The 14,877-nt window shown below is 34.1% G+C and overlaps 3 protein-coding genes and 1 non-coding gene across 4 annotated transcripts; 1 reads left to right on the forward strand and 3 right to left on the reverse strand.

Annotated features, from left to right (window-relative positions):
• Window positions 1–562: 562 nt before the first annotated feature.
• On the reverse strand, window positions 563–698 carry ZK563.11. Its single transcript, NR_070687.1, has one exon. It is a non-coding gene; the product is annotated as an Unclassified non-coding RNA ZK563.11 (non-coding RNA).
• A 1,293-nt stretch (window positions 699–1,991) lies between these two features.
• sorf-1 (Suppressor of organelle fusion 1) lies at window positions 1,992–4,399 on the reverse strand. The gene is made up of 7 exons (NM_076183.9): window positions 4,309–4,399; window positions 3,918–4,050; window positions 3,749–3,859; window positions 3,522–3,675; window positions 3,297–3,472; window positions 3,193–3,248; window positions 1,992–2,451 (listed from the first exon to the last, which is right to left on the reverse strand). The coding sequence occupies exons 2-7, from the start codon at window positions 4,038–4,040 to the stop codon at window positions 2,352–2,354; spliced, it is 720 nt and encodes a 239-aa protein (NP_508584.3). The 5' UTR covers window positions 4,041–4,050; window positions 4,309–4,399; the 3' UTR covers window positions 1,992–2,351.
• Window positions 4,400–5,617: 1,218 nt separating this feature from the next.
• ZK563.7 (Apyrase) lies at window positions 5,618–8,047 on the forward strand. The gene is made up of 6 exons (NM_001029826.4): window positions 5,618–5,799; window positions 5,846–5,991; window positions 6,045–6,258; window positions 7,267–7,382; window positions 7,434–7,632; window positions 7,682–8,047. The coding sequence occupies exons 1-6, from the start codon at window positions 5,733–5,735 to the stop codon at window positions 7,987–7,989; spliced, it is 1,050 nt and encodes a 349-aa protein (NP_001024997.2). The 5' UTR covers window positions 5,618–5,732; the 3' UTR covers window positions 7,990–8,047.
• acp-1 (Putative acid phosphatase 1) lies at window positions 8,019–10,613 on the reverse strand. Its single transcript, NM_076184.5, has 9 exons — window positions 10,538–10,613; window positions 9,600–9,692; window positions 9,432–9,521; window positions 9,268–9,384; window positions 9,122–9,220; window positions 8,903–9,073; window positions 8,674–8,850; window positions 8,489–8,623; window positions 8,019–8,437 (listed from the first exon to the last, which is right to left on the reverse strand). Exons 1-9 carry the CDS (start codon window positions 10,610–10,612, stop codon window positions 8,114–8,116), a joined length of 1,281 nt encoding a protein of 426 aa, NP_508585.1. The 5' UTR covers window position 10,613; the 3' UTR covers window positions 8,019–8,113.
• Between the last annotated feature and the right edge of the window lie 4,264 nt (window positions 10,614–14,877).

Consider the following 14,877-nt stretch of genomic DNA (forward strand, 5'->3'; position numbering starts at 1 on the left):
GAATATAAAAGAAGGGGAGGATAAGGAGGAGCACGGAGAGTGCGAGTAGTTAACTAACAGCGATTCATAAATATGCATGGCAGTAAAGGCGGGCAGTGTTGTGGTCACTCAAAGATTTTGTTAGATTGACTTTTTGAGCACGAGTGCGAAGAGGCAAGGGAATTGGAATTGGCGCGTTGGAATTAGAATTCAAATTGAAATTAGATTCTGAGCACAAATTTTTTCGTCAGTTTCCGTTGCATATAATTTTTGGACACTTTCCGGTAGAGTACACACGATGAAAATTTTGTTAGGTCCGAAAATCAGAAAAAATAAATAAATTAAATAAAAACGAGAGAAAAATGAAAGTGGAAACATTGCTCAAAAAACATTTTCGAAATGCAAAGTGTCGTGTCTTTTTCTTTATTGGTATGATTCGGTTAGTATGCAAAGTCAAAAAAAAAAGAGAAAAAATGTTGAGAATTCGAGATGAGTATTCTCAAAACCTCCCCCTTCAAACTAGCTAACATAGTATACACCAATGCCGAGTTCACAAAATTTTTCGGACGAAAAATGGGATGGGTAAACTGGTCTCAATCTGCAACACGTTAAGAAGACATCCCCCAAAAGAAAAAGTTCAAAGCATATGGAAACAATCTTATCCATCTCACTAAATCTCGATGACTCCCAACGGGGCAGTGTGTGTTGCGAATGGAGAGAAAGTGGGGTGGAACGACAAAAAAAAACCGGGAGAAAATAGGAAATACACATGGTGCATACATTGACGGATTTCTATTCGGAACAAAAGACTTTAGTTTTCTCAGAGCAAGAATTGAGCTGACAACGCTGACGACTACTACAAAAACACCTCTTCCTGCTGCCGAAGATTGGAAAATTTTAATTGTGACTCGTAGATGAAAAATTGTGATTTGAGCCGACGAGTCTGCTGTTGTTGCTGGACAAGGCAAAAAAGGCAAGTCGTTTCTTATGTGAAGTAGGAGTCCAAGCCCCAGAGTGACGGGAAATATGAAGTATGTAATTTTTCGTTCAGTTTACATTTGTGACGACCACTCTACGATAAAAATTATGAGCTTCAGAAGACAACTAAATACACCCTTAAAATTAGCAAACATCGTAAATTTTGTTTTTCAACTATGTAGATCAAAACATTTCTCAGCGGTTTAGCAATGCATGGCAGGAGAAGTTGAAATAAACAAATAAACGCAAAGTTTACGTTAAGCTAGAATATGTACTACGCTATGTTCCAAAGTTTTTAAAGATGACAATATTATTCCATGTGCTATTTAATTTTAATGTTGATAAACTTTTAGAAAGGGGTTTTTGCATTTCTTTTTTTGGCGCACCCGGAAAAGCGTGCAATTCCAAATTGTTAAAGAAAAGTTGTGTCAATTTCCATTGGATACAATTTTTGGACATTTTCCAGTAGAGTACATTTTGGAAATTTCTTTGGTCCAAAAATAAGAACAATGATAACGAAAAAAGAAACAATGGTCAAAGACCATTTTGAACTTGAGATTTAAGGTTCATTTGACAAAGAAATGTTTTTTATTACAGCTACAGTACTATTACTATTATATGTAGTAAAGTCATTTTAATTGAAGCAAAAATCCCAGAAACATTACTCTTTCCTCTAAATACACTTACATTTTAGAGTTTCATGTTCTGAACTTGCTTTTACTGTAGAAAATAACTTTTTTCTGCAAATTTCAAAATTATTCTAAAAACAATTAATGTTATCGTCAGACTAAGATGTAGAAACTAAATGAGTGTCCGTATTTGGCGGCGGCAGATGAATACGCACATAGACGTGTACATCTCATCCGGCCACTTTTCATCCGAAATCTTGTGATTCTTGTCGACGAATACACTAATTACCAGTGGTTATACGTGCGCACACATTCTCCAATCGGATCAAATTCGAGCACAGCAGAATATTCTATACTTTTTCTCGTCACACGGGGCGAAAAATGAAGCTGTCCATGAAAGCATTTTGTGTTTATTTGGAGATGAGAATACCTATTGCTGTTTTGAAGGAATGGAAATGACGCGGAAAAGGGGAGGGAGAGAAAAAGCAAGCGAAACGACCTCACGCGTCGTTTTCATTCAAACTATGTACAGCTCGGTTTTTATTTGAAATTGAGAAAATGGGAACAAATTTGAAAATTGGAAGATTATATGGACAAATTATTAATCAATAATCACAAAAGTAATTGGCCACAATGTATCGAATGAAAAAAGTGAATTCAGAGTTTGGCTTTAACAAAATATACACACATACATGACGGTTCGGTGGCTCACTAGCCAAACCGGAAACACTAAACAAAAGTGGGTTGGCTATTTCCGCAGTAGTTTCAGTCTGTAGATGGAGAAGGCTTCTTCGAGCTTGTAAGAGATTTCAGAAGATTCCGTAGAGACGGTTTTGAGTGGCCACGTTTCACAGGAGCAGAACATCTGCAAGTTGTATATATACATTCATGTCTTAGTTTCTTTGAAAATTGTATTTTCGTGGTACATTTCCAGGTGCAAAAAACATGTACGAAAATGCTAATTCTCCAGGTGAAAATTGGAATTTCTTGGCATCTATGTAGTTGTGAATTTGCAAAAGTGGTCTGAATACCTATGCAAAAACAACTTGACACAACATTTCAATAAACTTAAATGCTTAAGAAACAAAAGTTTAAAGCCGAATTTCGAAATAAGATCTCCCGAAAATTCTTAAAAACGTCTTTATGTAGGTTGTTTAATATTAAATAAAAATAATCTCAGAAATTTACAGCAACTTGGATACTGAAAAATGACAACCGCAAAAAATTCAAGACACTAAAGATAGGTGAGAAGTTGCCACAGTTATTTCGAAAATTGCTATAGTTGGCGGGAAACTTTTCGGAGGGTACAGTTTTGGGGGTTCAGAAGTTTCGACTATTTCCGGGTCCCATATTAGATTTTTTTAATTATCTGAGGACAGTAGTTGCGTAAGAAATTCAGTTTTTATTTACCCATCACATTTTCTTGAACATTATACATAGTAGATTCTTATAATGAAATTTAGTATTTTGAGTTAATTTTGACTTTTTTTGAGTAACAATATTACACATCGATAGTACATTTTCAAAGAACGTTTTTACAGGAAATACGTGTCTGCTAGTTCAATTTTACTTTTTAAACAAATCACTGAGCAATGAACAAACTCACTGAGCAATTACTGCGAAGTCGTCTATCAAATCTTCATCGAAATCCACATGATCGTTCTGTAAAACTTTATTTAAGATAACTTTTTTTCAATTCCAGTATCTTACTCCAGTCGGATCTCTTGCTATTCCTTCTACAATCGTTCCGATAACACTTGGAGAAACGTTCGCCAAACTTGTCGACAAAAAGTTATGAAGTGATACGTAGTATATTTCAATCCACGTTTTATCAAAATACTTTCTAAATGGCTCGGTGTCCTTTGCATGGTGGTTGTAGGGAAATGCTGAAAGTTGAAACAATGACCATTTTTCAAAAAAAAAAAACCGGCATACCAAACCAATCTGCCCATTGCGGATTGTTTAACGTAAGTGACGACATTTTCCGGAAAAATTCGTTGCATTTTGAAATGTTTTTCTTTTGAACACACCGAACGAGAAATAATCGATAGGCGCTGGCTTCGTAACATTGCGCTTGTTTTATTCCTTCCTGAAAATAATCGATTTAAAATTATTGATGGTAATAACTGTTAGAATAATTGAATTTTAAAGAAAAAACTGACCGTATCTAAACTATGAAAAACGCGGGCATTCCAAGACTCCCACATTGCGCATAAAGTGTCCACGTCGTGTTTATCAATGGCATCTGTCATCTCGTCAATGCATCTATCTACCTGAATAAAATGATCGGCATATTGATTTTTTGAAAATTTAAAGACCAAAAATAATTACCTGATAGTTAGCTTCTTTGGCAAATGAAGATTCCTGATCGAAAGCTTTCAAACTGGTGACCATCGACTTCGCCGCCAAATAGTTTCTGACCACTTCGTCGGTGGAGTTGGAAACATGGCTCATTTGGTTAAATCTGCAAAGAAATGTTTGTTTATGTGATTGCGAATAAAAAAGGTATTCAACATGAAAAATCAATTATATATGCCCTCAGAAAAAGTAAAATGCGCTCTAATGCAACACATTCAAGTAAACACACGAAAAGGTGTGCGTTCATCGATCGGTCGTCGTCACAAACAAAACAAAAACGAGTCCTGCCGATTTATATTGGCGGTTTAGCATTTTAATATGAGAAAGTTGTTATAAAAAAATATTTCACAATTGAAACACTTACTGAAGTAATAAATTAGAAATTCGCAAAAATACACGTTACAGAGCTATAATCATTGTCGTTTATACGTCAATAAGCGCCCAAAAAATGCCGGATCACTCCGAGTGGAGTACGTGCGCGATGGCCGAAGATTTGCGCATGGCCGAGCCGGGAAGAACCTTGTAAACGCGATGCATAAAAAAACAATGTGTGTTCAATGAATATTGGATAAAAACAAGACTATGCGACTTACGAAATTAATACCTTACATAAAATTTTGAAATTTTTTTCAGACTGAAGCAGTTTTGTTGATTCTGGGTAATGTTTGTTATTTTAAGGTCGGTTTTAAATCATAACATTTGTTGAAGAATCAAGTAAATATAGGAAATTTTGAGAACAATTTTCCAGTGGCAATATTTTGTTATTCTTTATATATTTTTTTAAAGCATTTTTTAAAACCCTGCATTTTTGAAAATGAATGAAATTTTCATGAACACATGTTTTTCTCATGATAATTGGTACTTTCCAAAGTCTCAAATTCGCACGCTTTAATTTTTTACAAGTAAACTCATTTTTAAAAATTCTTTAAATTTTTGATTTGGTGCTCTGTTGTTCAGTGTGAGATTTGAAAATTGTGTAGGTGTAATGAAACGTTGTATTACTTGTTTTACAGTTTTGAGAGGTGTTTTTGTTACCGTTGTATTCATTTGAAAGTTGGTAAAATTTCAATCGTAATATTTTGACACAGTCACGTACAGTTTTCAAAATGGTTAAAATTTTTGGGGCAGGTATACTACACATGCACTCTGAAATATTTAACTTTTATTTGATTACCATTTAAATTTGAAATTAAAATACATCAAAAAAAGCTCGTTGTTCAACCTTACCATGCCACTTTTCCGATGAGTGTTTTTATGCTATCAAATTTCAGACTGCGATTGCCCCCTATATATTCCAACCGTTGATGACTAGACACTTATCGTTTCATTTGTTCACGAAAAGTCCGAAATTTCACACCAAAAACAGATAAACAAACACCATTTTCACTGGCTTAACCTCCCTCCGAACAATCGGCGAACTAATCACATAAAGTGTGAAGCAAGAAAAAAAAACGAAAAATATCTAGGCTCATCACAGCCTCCAGTTCTCTAACTTTGCTGCTTCAATTTCATATTTTTCTTCCATTAGCTGTCACAATTGTTTCCAACGTGTTTCAATCTTTTCTGCCATTAGATCAAGTTTCTCAACATATTTCTTCTTATTTGCTTTGATTTGTTTCTCCTGATGGAGAAGAAGTATCGAAGTTCAAGTAGGTAGCAACTGATGAATGTGTTTTGCAGAGGCAACGTGTAAAGGCCGGAACGGAAATTGAGCCGGCAACCAGTTGACTTTTTACTTTTTTCACACATTTTTCTTCTCAGCTATCTTTGTGTTGAGAAAATTCACAAATGTGGCTTCTTCTATCAATTTTCCTATGTGCTCCATTCTTTCTAAACGGGTCGGAAATTAAAAAACGTAAGTAATGAAGCAATTTTTATTATAACTTTCCTAACTTGTAAAGCACTATGCGAAGTGATTCAAGTGGACTCGAAAAACAACAGTGATATGTTACTACCGTTAGCAATTATCACTGATATGGATAGTAAAACCAAACAGAAAGATAGCTGGTACAGTACTCTCAGATACGGGGCTCTGGCCTTTTCACAGGTAATTTCCGCAAAAGAAAAACCAGAAAATAAAAAAAATACATTTAATTTCAGAATCGAACTGCTTCTTTCATTCACTGGCTAGGTGGAGTTAACATCACATCGAATTTTAACTTTAACCAAAAATCAATGGAAATGAGTGATTTGAAAATTTTCAACAACAGATTATTATCAGTGGATGATAAAATCGGAGTTGTCTACTGGCTGAGAAACGGCACCGCAATTCCATGGGTAATCTCGTCAACGGGAAATGGATCTTCAAGTAGTCGTAAGTTGGTCTTGGTTGAAAAATTTAATGTTTACGAATAATACAAACATTTCTCACTGGGGTATTCTTTTACTACGGAATTTTCTCAGCTTGTTATTTTTATTGATGAGAGATTTTCACATAGGATTACTTAGGAAATATGAGATCTCAAGAATTCAATCCCATACACACATGTCCGTGGACTATTCAGAAAAAGGTTGGCAGTGAACATTTTGGGGGGTTTCCTGCTGGTCAGGGGAGCAGCAATTTCCGGCCCGCAATTCTGCAAAATTAGCCCGCAGCATGACATGTTCTCCCAATATTTTTAATTCAAATGTAGCATGTGTATTTTCGGAACGCATATTTAAAAATACATCTTTTAGGTTGAGAAAAATACAACGTTTGGAATTTTTTAAAATATTTTTTGGCTCAGGAAATAACCATTTCTAAGCCTAATGATGAAAAAATGCACATCAACTTTAATTGAAATGTACAACATTTGACAAATAAATTAATATTTAACTTATTTCCGAATTGCGTTCCGATAATACACAAAAACCGGAAAACATTTTGTGTTTTGGAAAAAAAATCCATTTTCTTAGTTTAAACGAAAAAATATGGTTAAAAACAGTCTAAAAGCAGATAATTGCTTGAAATACAAACTATCCAAAATTCGGTATTTAATTATCAGTTAAAACATATGAATGGAAAATGCATCAGAGCATATTTTTGAGCCAGGTATACACAAGCACCAAATTTTTATATGATTTTTTTCAGTTTTCAAACACTTTAAAGATCTTTTTACAATTGCTCCGACTAAAATAGAAACTATTTTCATTGGGAGAACAAGCTGCCTCCGCTCATTTTGTAGAATAGTCAACTGACATTTTCCGCGCATCACTGCAGCTGGTACAAAAATGTTTTGACTGGTTGCATCAACATAGAGTCGAGAATTTCTGCTAAACAATTTACACAGTGTTTTTTTTTAAATTTCCTCAAAAACCTTTCTTCAAAACATAAATTTTCCAGCTTTCAAAGGAGAGTGGATGACAATTAGAAACAATAAATTGTACCTTGGAAGCAGCGGACACGAGCTTCGGACATTCACGGGAGAATACCTTAACGACGATGAAATGTACATTAGGGTAGGCTTTTGAATTATTTTACAAAAAAAAAACATTTTAACATTCTGTCAGGTAATATCTGGAAATGGTGGTATGAGAGTTGAAGATTGGATTTCGAGATTCGTAAAACTCCGTAGAGCAGTTGGTATAAGTTTTCCGGGGTACATGATCCATGAAGCTGTACACTGGTCAGATGTTCACAAGAAATGGTTCTTCCTTCCGAGGTATGCCTCAAAAGAGCCTTACAATGCGGCAACAGCATATGAAACAGGTGACATAGGCTATTTCAGTTTTTATAATAATAATAATATCGGTTGTAGGAGTAAACATGTTACTGAGTACATCCGACTGTTTCTGTGATACAAAGGTAGTCTACATTGGGAAACACAAACCACAACGAGGATTCAGCGCCTTTCAATTTATACCGGGGACTAACGATGAAATTATCGTCGCGTTGAAAACATCCGAAGTACCAGCAGATCCAACGAAACCATTTGTAAACAAAATTTTCTCCACGTGGATTACAATTTTCAAGATTGATGGAACTGTTATTCTAGAGGATCAAGCATTAGAAGACGGGGTTAAGTATGAAGGAATTGAGTTTGCGAATGTTTTTCAGTGTTTGTAACATAATGCCATACAATGTTGTATAAAAAACAAAGTTAATAAAATTTTATTATTTTTCATTTTTTGTATCAACTTCTTTAGAGAACAGCAAACCTGAGCACTGAACGTTTTTTTTTTTTGATATGTTAGTTTTCCAAGGAAAGTTTTTTGATATTCACAATCGATCGATTCTTGTAACGAATTACAAAATAAGTCATGAGTATTAAAGCAATTAAAAGAAGTATCGCAATTGCAACAATTATCCATGAAAGTGGGGTCATTACCCATTCACTTTGTTTTTCAACTGTTGTTTCTGCATAACATTCTGATTTTGGATCCGAGGTGATAAACTCGTTACAACAAGAAGTAAATCGCTGAACTGGGCAAAGCGGCTGGCCGGGAGGGCAATTTTTGACAAATCCGGTGACATCGCGTAATGTAATTTCTCGAGGGTTTTTTCGGAAAAGCACCTAAAATTTGGTTTAAACTACAGATTTTCCAAAACCTAAGCCAACACTTACTTTTACCACTGGAGAATTGTCAACTATCATTGTTTCAATAATTATTGTTGACATGAACTCTGGTGGCATGTCTTTTCCCAAAACTTCTTCACGAATTCCAAGAGTTTCCAGAATTGGAAGAATTAGTAAGTCGTGCTGAAAATTGTCATTCTTTCTCAATTTAGCTAACTTTTTTCTCAACTTACAGAACTGAAAACTTGTAGCTTGTGAATGTCGCATTTAATATTTGAAACTTCCTTTTTCTCATGACAGCGCACTTTTTCTTGAATGTCATTGAACACTTTCTCCATCAAAAGTCCAGATTTAATTCGGATTCCTTTGGAGCTTTTGTATTCACCGACTGAAGACATAACTGCGAGCGCCTGAAAAAGGAATATTTACTTTCATCCAATGTAATACTAATGTAGTACTTACACTATAAAATACATGAAGCGATTCTTTATAAGCACCTTCATTGAACCACGATGGAACTGCTAATCCGGCTTCTTTTTCCAAAATTAGTGCTGGCAGATTTTCACCTCCTCTATCTTGGAGAAAATCAGTTTTAGTTACTGCCTTTCTCAAGGCCTTGTCACTGACAAACCACTGAAATTTTATTTAATATTAAACATAGATAACTATTATTTTGCTTACTGGATTTTTTCTAGCCATCTTCTTATCTGACTCTGTTAGGTTGAAATAGTTGTCCCATTCTCCTAGTTGAAAGTCACAATCAAGTTTGGGAACGAGTAACTGCAATCAGCATATTAAAAACTTGTGTTCTGTTTCCATGAACCTACAAAGTCATCCGGTTTAGCTACAGTCTGCACCGGAGGCGTAGCATTCGGAAACATTGTATTTCCGACCGTTTGAAGAGTCATCAAACATCGCTCGACAGGGCTACTCCGAAACAATAACTGAAAACTGACATTATTCAAATTATATTCTTTACTTGGAATTTTACTTGCGATGAGAGCATTCTCGCATCAACGAAAGAGTTAACATATCGATCACGAAGTACTTTACCCATCAGTCTTGCTTGCTCGAAACCTTCCTGAAAAATATCAGATACTTTGTTATCTGCTAGATATCATTTGATCGCAAAGTGATTAATTTTGTTAAGATAACATACATCTGTCAGTTGTCCCAAACCACGGTAAAAATAAGACTTTGCCTCCTCCGATGTGACGTTGAGAACCGGTGCTCGAGCTCCATGGCGGAATATCTAGAAGAAGGAATACTTAGATGACAAAGAAAATTTTGAAACATGTTAGCAGTGGAGTAACACTTAAAAATGCTTCAAGGAGTAGCTTAACTGAAATAAGACTTTAGTAGTTTTCTTACATATAAATTGGTCAGTATTTTATATCTGTACTACCTTAAATTTGGAAAGTTTTCTTTTTAGTATTCGAGTAAGCGGTAAGCGGCAAACAATTTTTTTTGGCAAATTGACAATTCGGCAACTTGCCCGAATTAAAAATTTCATTGGCAAATTGTGGTTTTGCACATTTTTTTGGAAATTTAAATTTTAATCGGCAAAGTTGTACGCATCCTATGAAAAGTAAGCAAATGTATGATTAAATATATAAAGAAAACTGGAAAAAAAATAAAAAAGGCACAGTTTTAAGTTTTTCCGTTTTTTCTAAAAACTTCCGGCAAATAGATGTTCGACAAACGGCAAATTGGCAAATTGCCGGAAACAAAAATTTTCGGAAAATCGGTAAATCAACAAATTGCCGAAAATGAAAAGTTATTCTGAACTTCCAAATGAAATTTACGCTATTTAAAATTTTTTTTAATGTGATGTTTGTAGAGTTTCGAAGATTTTGAAAGTGTCTAGGGGTAGGTGAAAATCATCCAAAATTCTAGGTACATTTTTTTCAACATAATTTTGTTTATTGTGATAAAAAATGTTCTGATATAGTTCCAGATAGATATTTTAAAACAACTTCTCTTTAAAATTGATGTTTCTGCTTACACTACTATTGCTCAAAACGGCAACAATTTTTAAAACTAGTTCAACTAATCCTACAAATAGTCTGAAAAATTATACTTCCACTTTCGACTAACCACATGAACCGAAATAAGTTGCGTATGGACAGAAGCTATGATCACAAGTATGGACACGTAGAATAACACCCTCATCCTGCAACAGTATAGCTTTAGAATGTTACGTGATTTTATAGTGAATTGAAGTTGAGGTTTAGAGTATAATATATTCCGTTCACAATAACGACGACTGGAAAATGCGAGCGGGGAAAATGAAAACAAAAGAGATGTATTCTGCAAACTCAATAGTCATTGAAAATTTGCAACGTATGAGTCAGACGACGCCAAGAAAATGTCTGTTACCAATTGAGACAATGAATGTGCTGATGCTCTGATAGCAATTTATCGGTGGAAATTTTTTTTTTTTGCTGGATGATGATTGTGTTGTAATTTGCAGAAGGTGGTGCCCTCTCTGCCCACCGCTCAACGATTTATGGCTTGTCGTACATACGTGGGGGCCCCAGAGGCGAGAGATAGAGATCCCGACTTCGGGCTTCTTCTTCTTCTTCTTCTTCTTCTTTTCCTTCCTTTTCTTTCGAGAAGATGGACACGAGGGCAACAATGAAGGCAATGATGGGTGAACTAGTGCAATTAAACAAGCAATAAGATTCAATTGCTCACTTGCTTTTTTAACCCATCAATGTGCCCCTTAATCTTGGTTTCATATCTAACAAATAAAAACTATTTTGTATGATTCAAATTTGTGAAAAAAAAGGACTGAACAGGGAATACACAAAAAAACAACAAAAAAAAAGAAAATATCAAATCTTATCAATTGAATGTGTTGGTTGATAATGAATAAGAGCATGCAATGCAACTTGAACGAAAATAATAAAATATTTTTTGGCCCAACATCTCACAAAAAAATTGTGAGATGAACTGCAATGTCTAAGGTGTAAAACTTGTGACAGGGCTTATGGGCTTAACGGCCACTTTTTCAGATTGAAACTCAGCACTTTGTATACATCAAGTTCTTTATAAAACTTTCTTGTGTGAAAAGGTGAACCTCCATTTTGACAAAACTCGTACAGGAAGTGAAGCTGAGTAAGCTTTCAAATAACAAAATTTGAGTGAATGAACCGTAAACTAATTCAGCAAAACTAATTCAGCAAGGGCAGTAAGGTCATACTAATTGATATTATTTAAGCATATTTTAAATTGCTAGACACTCAACTTTGGTTACTTTGAATGCCTGTCGACCAAAAATGTACCGAAATTAACAAAAATACCAACAAAAAAAAAACTAAAACCCTGCAACTGCGCCAAAATCAAATTGAATTTTAGCAAAGTTATCACAAAACTGTGATTTGCTATAATTTTTTAAAAAATTGTTTTCGTTCAGTCGTTTAGTGATTTCGGGTGATTTTGAGTCTAGTTAAGCACGAAAATCAACAAACACAACTCACCCCTCCAGAACAAATATTTTAGTCAGTTAGACATTCTCTAAGTGGATATAAAGGAACAAAAAACAACCCTATCTAGTAAAGTTGGCTCTTTAAAAAAATTATCATAATACATCAAAGCGGTTTGAATTAAAATATTTGTTCACTTAAAATTACAAATTAGATATGCTAACCATCTTCTGTATTTTCTGAACTTTCTTTCAATTTTAATTTAAGTCACTGTATTTATTAAATTTAGTTCTACTCACTTTCAATTTTTCAAAACCTTTTTTTCCCGTCAGGTTCAAAAAGTGTAGATTAAAATTTAAATCCTTTCTCATACTTGTAATCCGATCATAATATATGTTTGGTCAGGATGTGTAGTCACAATTTAACAGTTTTTAAGCACAAATAAAATTGTAAATTTAATAATTAAAAAAGAAAGGTTTCAAATGAAAGCAAAAAAAAATCATATTTGGAACTAAATAAAATAGCTAATTAATTATAATGCAGATGCCCAGCCAAAGTGCTGAGCGCCACTTGAAAATCACAGCAGATGGTAGTACAATGGAAGAGATGTGTGTTCCGTGTGAAGGTCTGATGTTCTTGAAATAAATAGTTGAGAATTTTGAAATAAACACGAGCGTTGTACGACAAGAGTGTAAATTTTGCACTAAAAATGATTAAAAATAAAGAAATTCTGATAACCTCTCGTTATCATTCCGACACACCCAATGACATTTCACTTTTTTTTTGTTTATTTCACTACCGGATGTTATGCACTATGTTGTGTCTACCGTATATTTTTTGGTTGAATATTTTTTATTATGTATTTACTATTTGTTCAGCATGTTTTTACCTGTCTGCTCAGATTTTTAGTAGTACACGTAGAAACAATTAGGTAGAGTCGAGAATTGCTGACAGTCGATTTTTTCCGGCAAATTTTGCGGCTGCCTAGAGGAAAAAGAGGATAATTGTCAATTTGAAAAATATTGCTAACCATGTTGCTAAAGTGAGCAAATATCTCAGTAAGTGATTACTACCATTTTTTTCATTCACATTTAAAAGTGGTGAAAACTCAGTTTTCACTTATCAAAATTTTGAAAGTTAAAGTTGGTCAAAGAATGTTTTTATCTTACGACTTTTATTCTGAAATCATCAATAATAAATTGTATTTGAATATGATTGTGGCAAAATCCTGCAAAAGTGGTCAAAATTTCTCAACTGAACATTTATTTGAAAATTTGGCGTTTACCAAAACTTTACTGGAAATTTTGAAAAATATAGAAACATGAAATGAAGTCCCACTGATAATATGTACTTCAACTTTTGTATAATTCAAAATTATGAAATTTCATGTAGGCATAATTTATCATAGACAGATTTTAATGGAATTTTTCTGAAGAATTGAAACTAAAACTTTTATGTACTTTAAGCTTCAAAAGAACATTTTGCTTGCTTTATTTATACGATCCCTGTTCTTGACACGAAACATTTCTGCTCGAAACGACAAATGTTTTAAATTACAGTATCTTTTAAAACGCTCACTTTTTCGCAATTAGCAAAACTTTGTCGCGTTGAGACCGTGTACCGTATTTCTTTCGCTGTTTTTCTTGACGCTTTCAGTGTAATACGCGTTTGTATTTTGATTCACAGATTTTGTAAAAATTAAAGTTGTGGATGGGAGTAAGCTACCATTTCAAATTAACAAAAAAAAACAATGTAGCGTCAGTGAATGTTTTTTTTTTGAAAGTACAAAAAGTTGTCTGAAACATATATTTTTCGTTTTACCAGTTTCTGTCTGTTTCAAAATAAGTTCCGTGTTACTGTTTGAAACGAAAACATTTAGAGTAATTTTGGGCTTAAAAATTATGTTTGAAGCAAAATTTATTCAATTTGACTAGTAAAAAACAAACTATATAAATCATCTAATCTTTGTCATCAAGGTTTTTTTGAAACTTTAAATTCAAATTGTGTAAACACAAAGGCAATTAAGCATAGTCGTTGACACCGTTTTTGGTCGCACGAACAGTTTTGAAAATTCTATTTGAATTTTTTACGAATCTATTTTATTTTGTATGTGATCTACAATCGGTGAAACCTTGTGACAGTAAAGATGTACATCAATTTCGCCCAAAAACCAATTCAAAAAAAAAACGACCAGGGCGTTTAATCTTCTTTATAGGTGGTTCTGTTCGCGATAATTTTTGAATGAGGTTTACTTTTATTTCATTTTTTATCCATGTCCCCCCTTGTCCGATTTTGTTCCGTATTGTGTTTTGGTTTCATATTGAAACATTCCATAAGCCACTGAATTCCTGAATGTTTCCTTCAAATTATCGAATCCGATCTCTCCGTCGTTCTTGCCGCCCTTTTCATCGAGATGTTTCCAAACTTGATGTCCACGAAAAAAAATCTTAAAAAATGTCCTAGGTGCACACGAATGCCTGGAATTGTCATGATCTGGTCGGAAAGGCGTTCCGATTTATGAAGCTTCCTTCCTCCTCCACCCCACTCGACCAGTTTTATTAGCACTTTTTGTTCTGCAGCTGCCGGTTGACGTTATCATAAACTCTGAAAATACTATATCTGAAAAGAAACAAAACAAAAATAATATTAATAAAAACATTTCAAAACAGCGAATAAAAAGAAGAATAAATGGAAAATTCAATAAATTAGCTATGGGAATATTCCAAATTGACAGCGATCAACTACCACGACACTTTTGCACCAATTTTTAGTTGCATGAGACGGCGATATTTATTTATTTTTTAGCTGTGAAAAATAAACCGATGTCGACGTAATTTTGAAATCCTGAAGGCTATCAGCTTGCCATCCACTTTTCGATAAAATCGGCAAAAATCTGCCGGCGGATTCCAATCTAAATGGCGAATGCATGGGTAGTCAATTAAAGCGCTAAAGACGTTTTCCATTTACGTGTATCGAAAAAATCATCTCGCAGCTTCAATTTTTGAAATT

Source organism: Caenorhabditis elegans, chromosome X (genome assembly GCF_000002985.6).
Source record: "Caenorhabditis elegans chromosome X".
NCBI lineage: Eukaryota > Metazoa > Nematoda > Chromadorea > Rhabditida > Rhabditidae > Caenorhabditis > Caenorhabditis elegans.

Excerpts from the sequence above, each read along its gene's own strand:
- sorf-1 (NM_076183.9), bottom strand. The coding sequence starts at position 4,040 with ATGAGCCATGTTTCCAACTCCACCGACGAAGTGGTCAGAAACTATTTG. Across the intron at positions 3,676-3,748 it reads TTTTTCATAGTTTAGATACG|GAAGGAATAAAACAAGCGCA; the intron begins GTCAGTTTTTTC and ends GATTATTTTCAG. Across the intron at positions 3,473-3,521 it reads GCAATGGGCAGATTGGTTTG|CATTTCCCTACAACCACCAT; the intron begins GTATGCCGGTTT and ends TTCAACTTTCAG.
- ZK563.7 (NM_001029826.4), top strand. The coding sequence starts at position 5,733 with ATGTGGCTTCTTCTATCAATTTTCCTATGTGCTCCATTCTTTCTAAAC. Across the intron at positions 5,992-6,044 it reads GGGCTCTGGCCTTTTCACAG|AATCGAACTGCTTCTTTCAT; the intron begins GTAATTTCCGCA and ends ATTTAATTTCAG. Across the intron at positions 6,259-7,266 it reads AAATGGATCTTCAAGTAGTC|CTTTCAAAGGAGAGTGGATG; the intron begins GTAAGTTGGTCT and ends TAAATTTTCCAG.
- acp-1 (NM_076184.5), bottom strand. The coding sequence starts at position 10,612 with ATGAGGGTGTTATTCTACGTGTCCATACTTGTGATCATAGCTTCTGTC. Across the intron at positions 9,074-9,121 it reads AGATGGCTAGAAAAAATCCA|TGGTTTGTCAGTGACAAGGC; the intron begins GTAAGCAAAATA and ends ATAAAATTTCAG. Across the intron at positions 8,438-8,488 it reads ACAATTCTCCAGTGGTAAAA|GTGCTTTTCCGAAAAAACCC; the intron begins GTAAGTGTTGGC and ends ACCAAATTTTAG.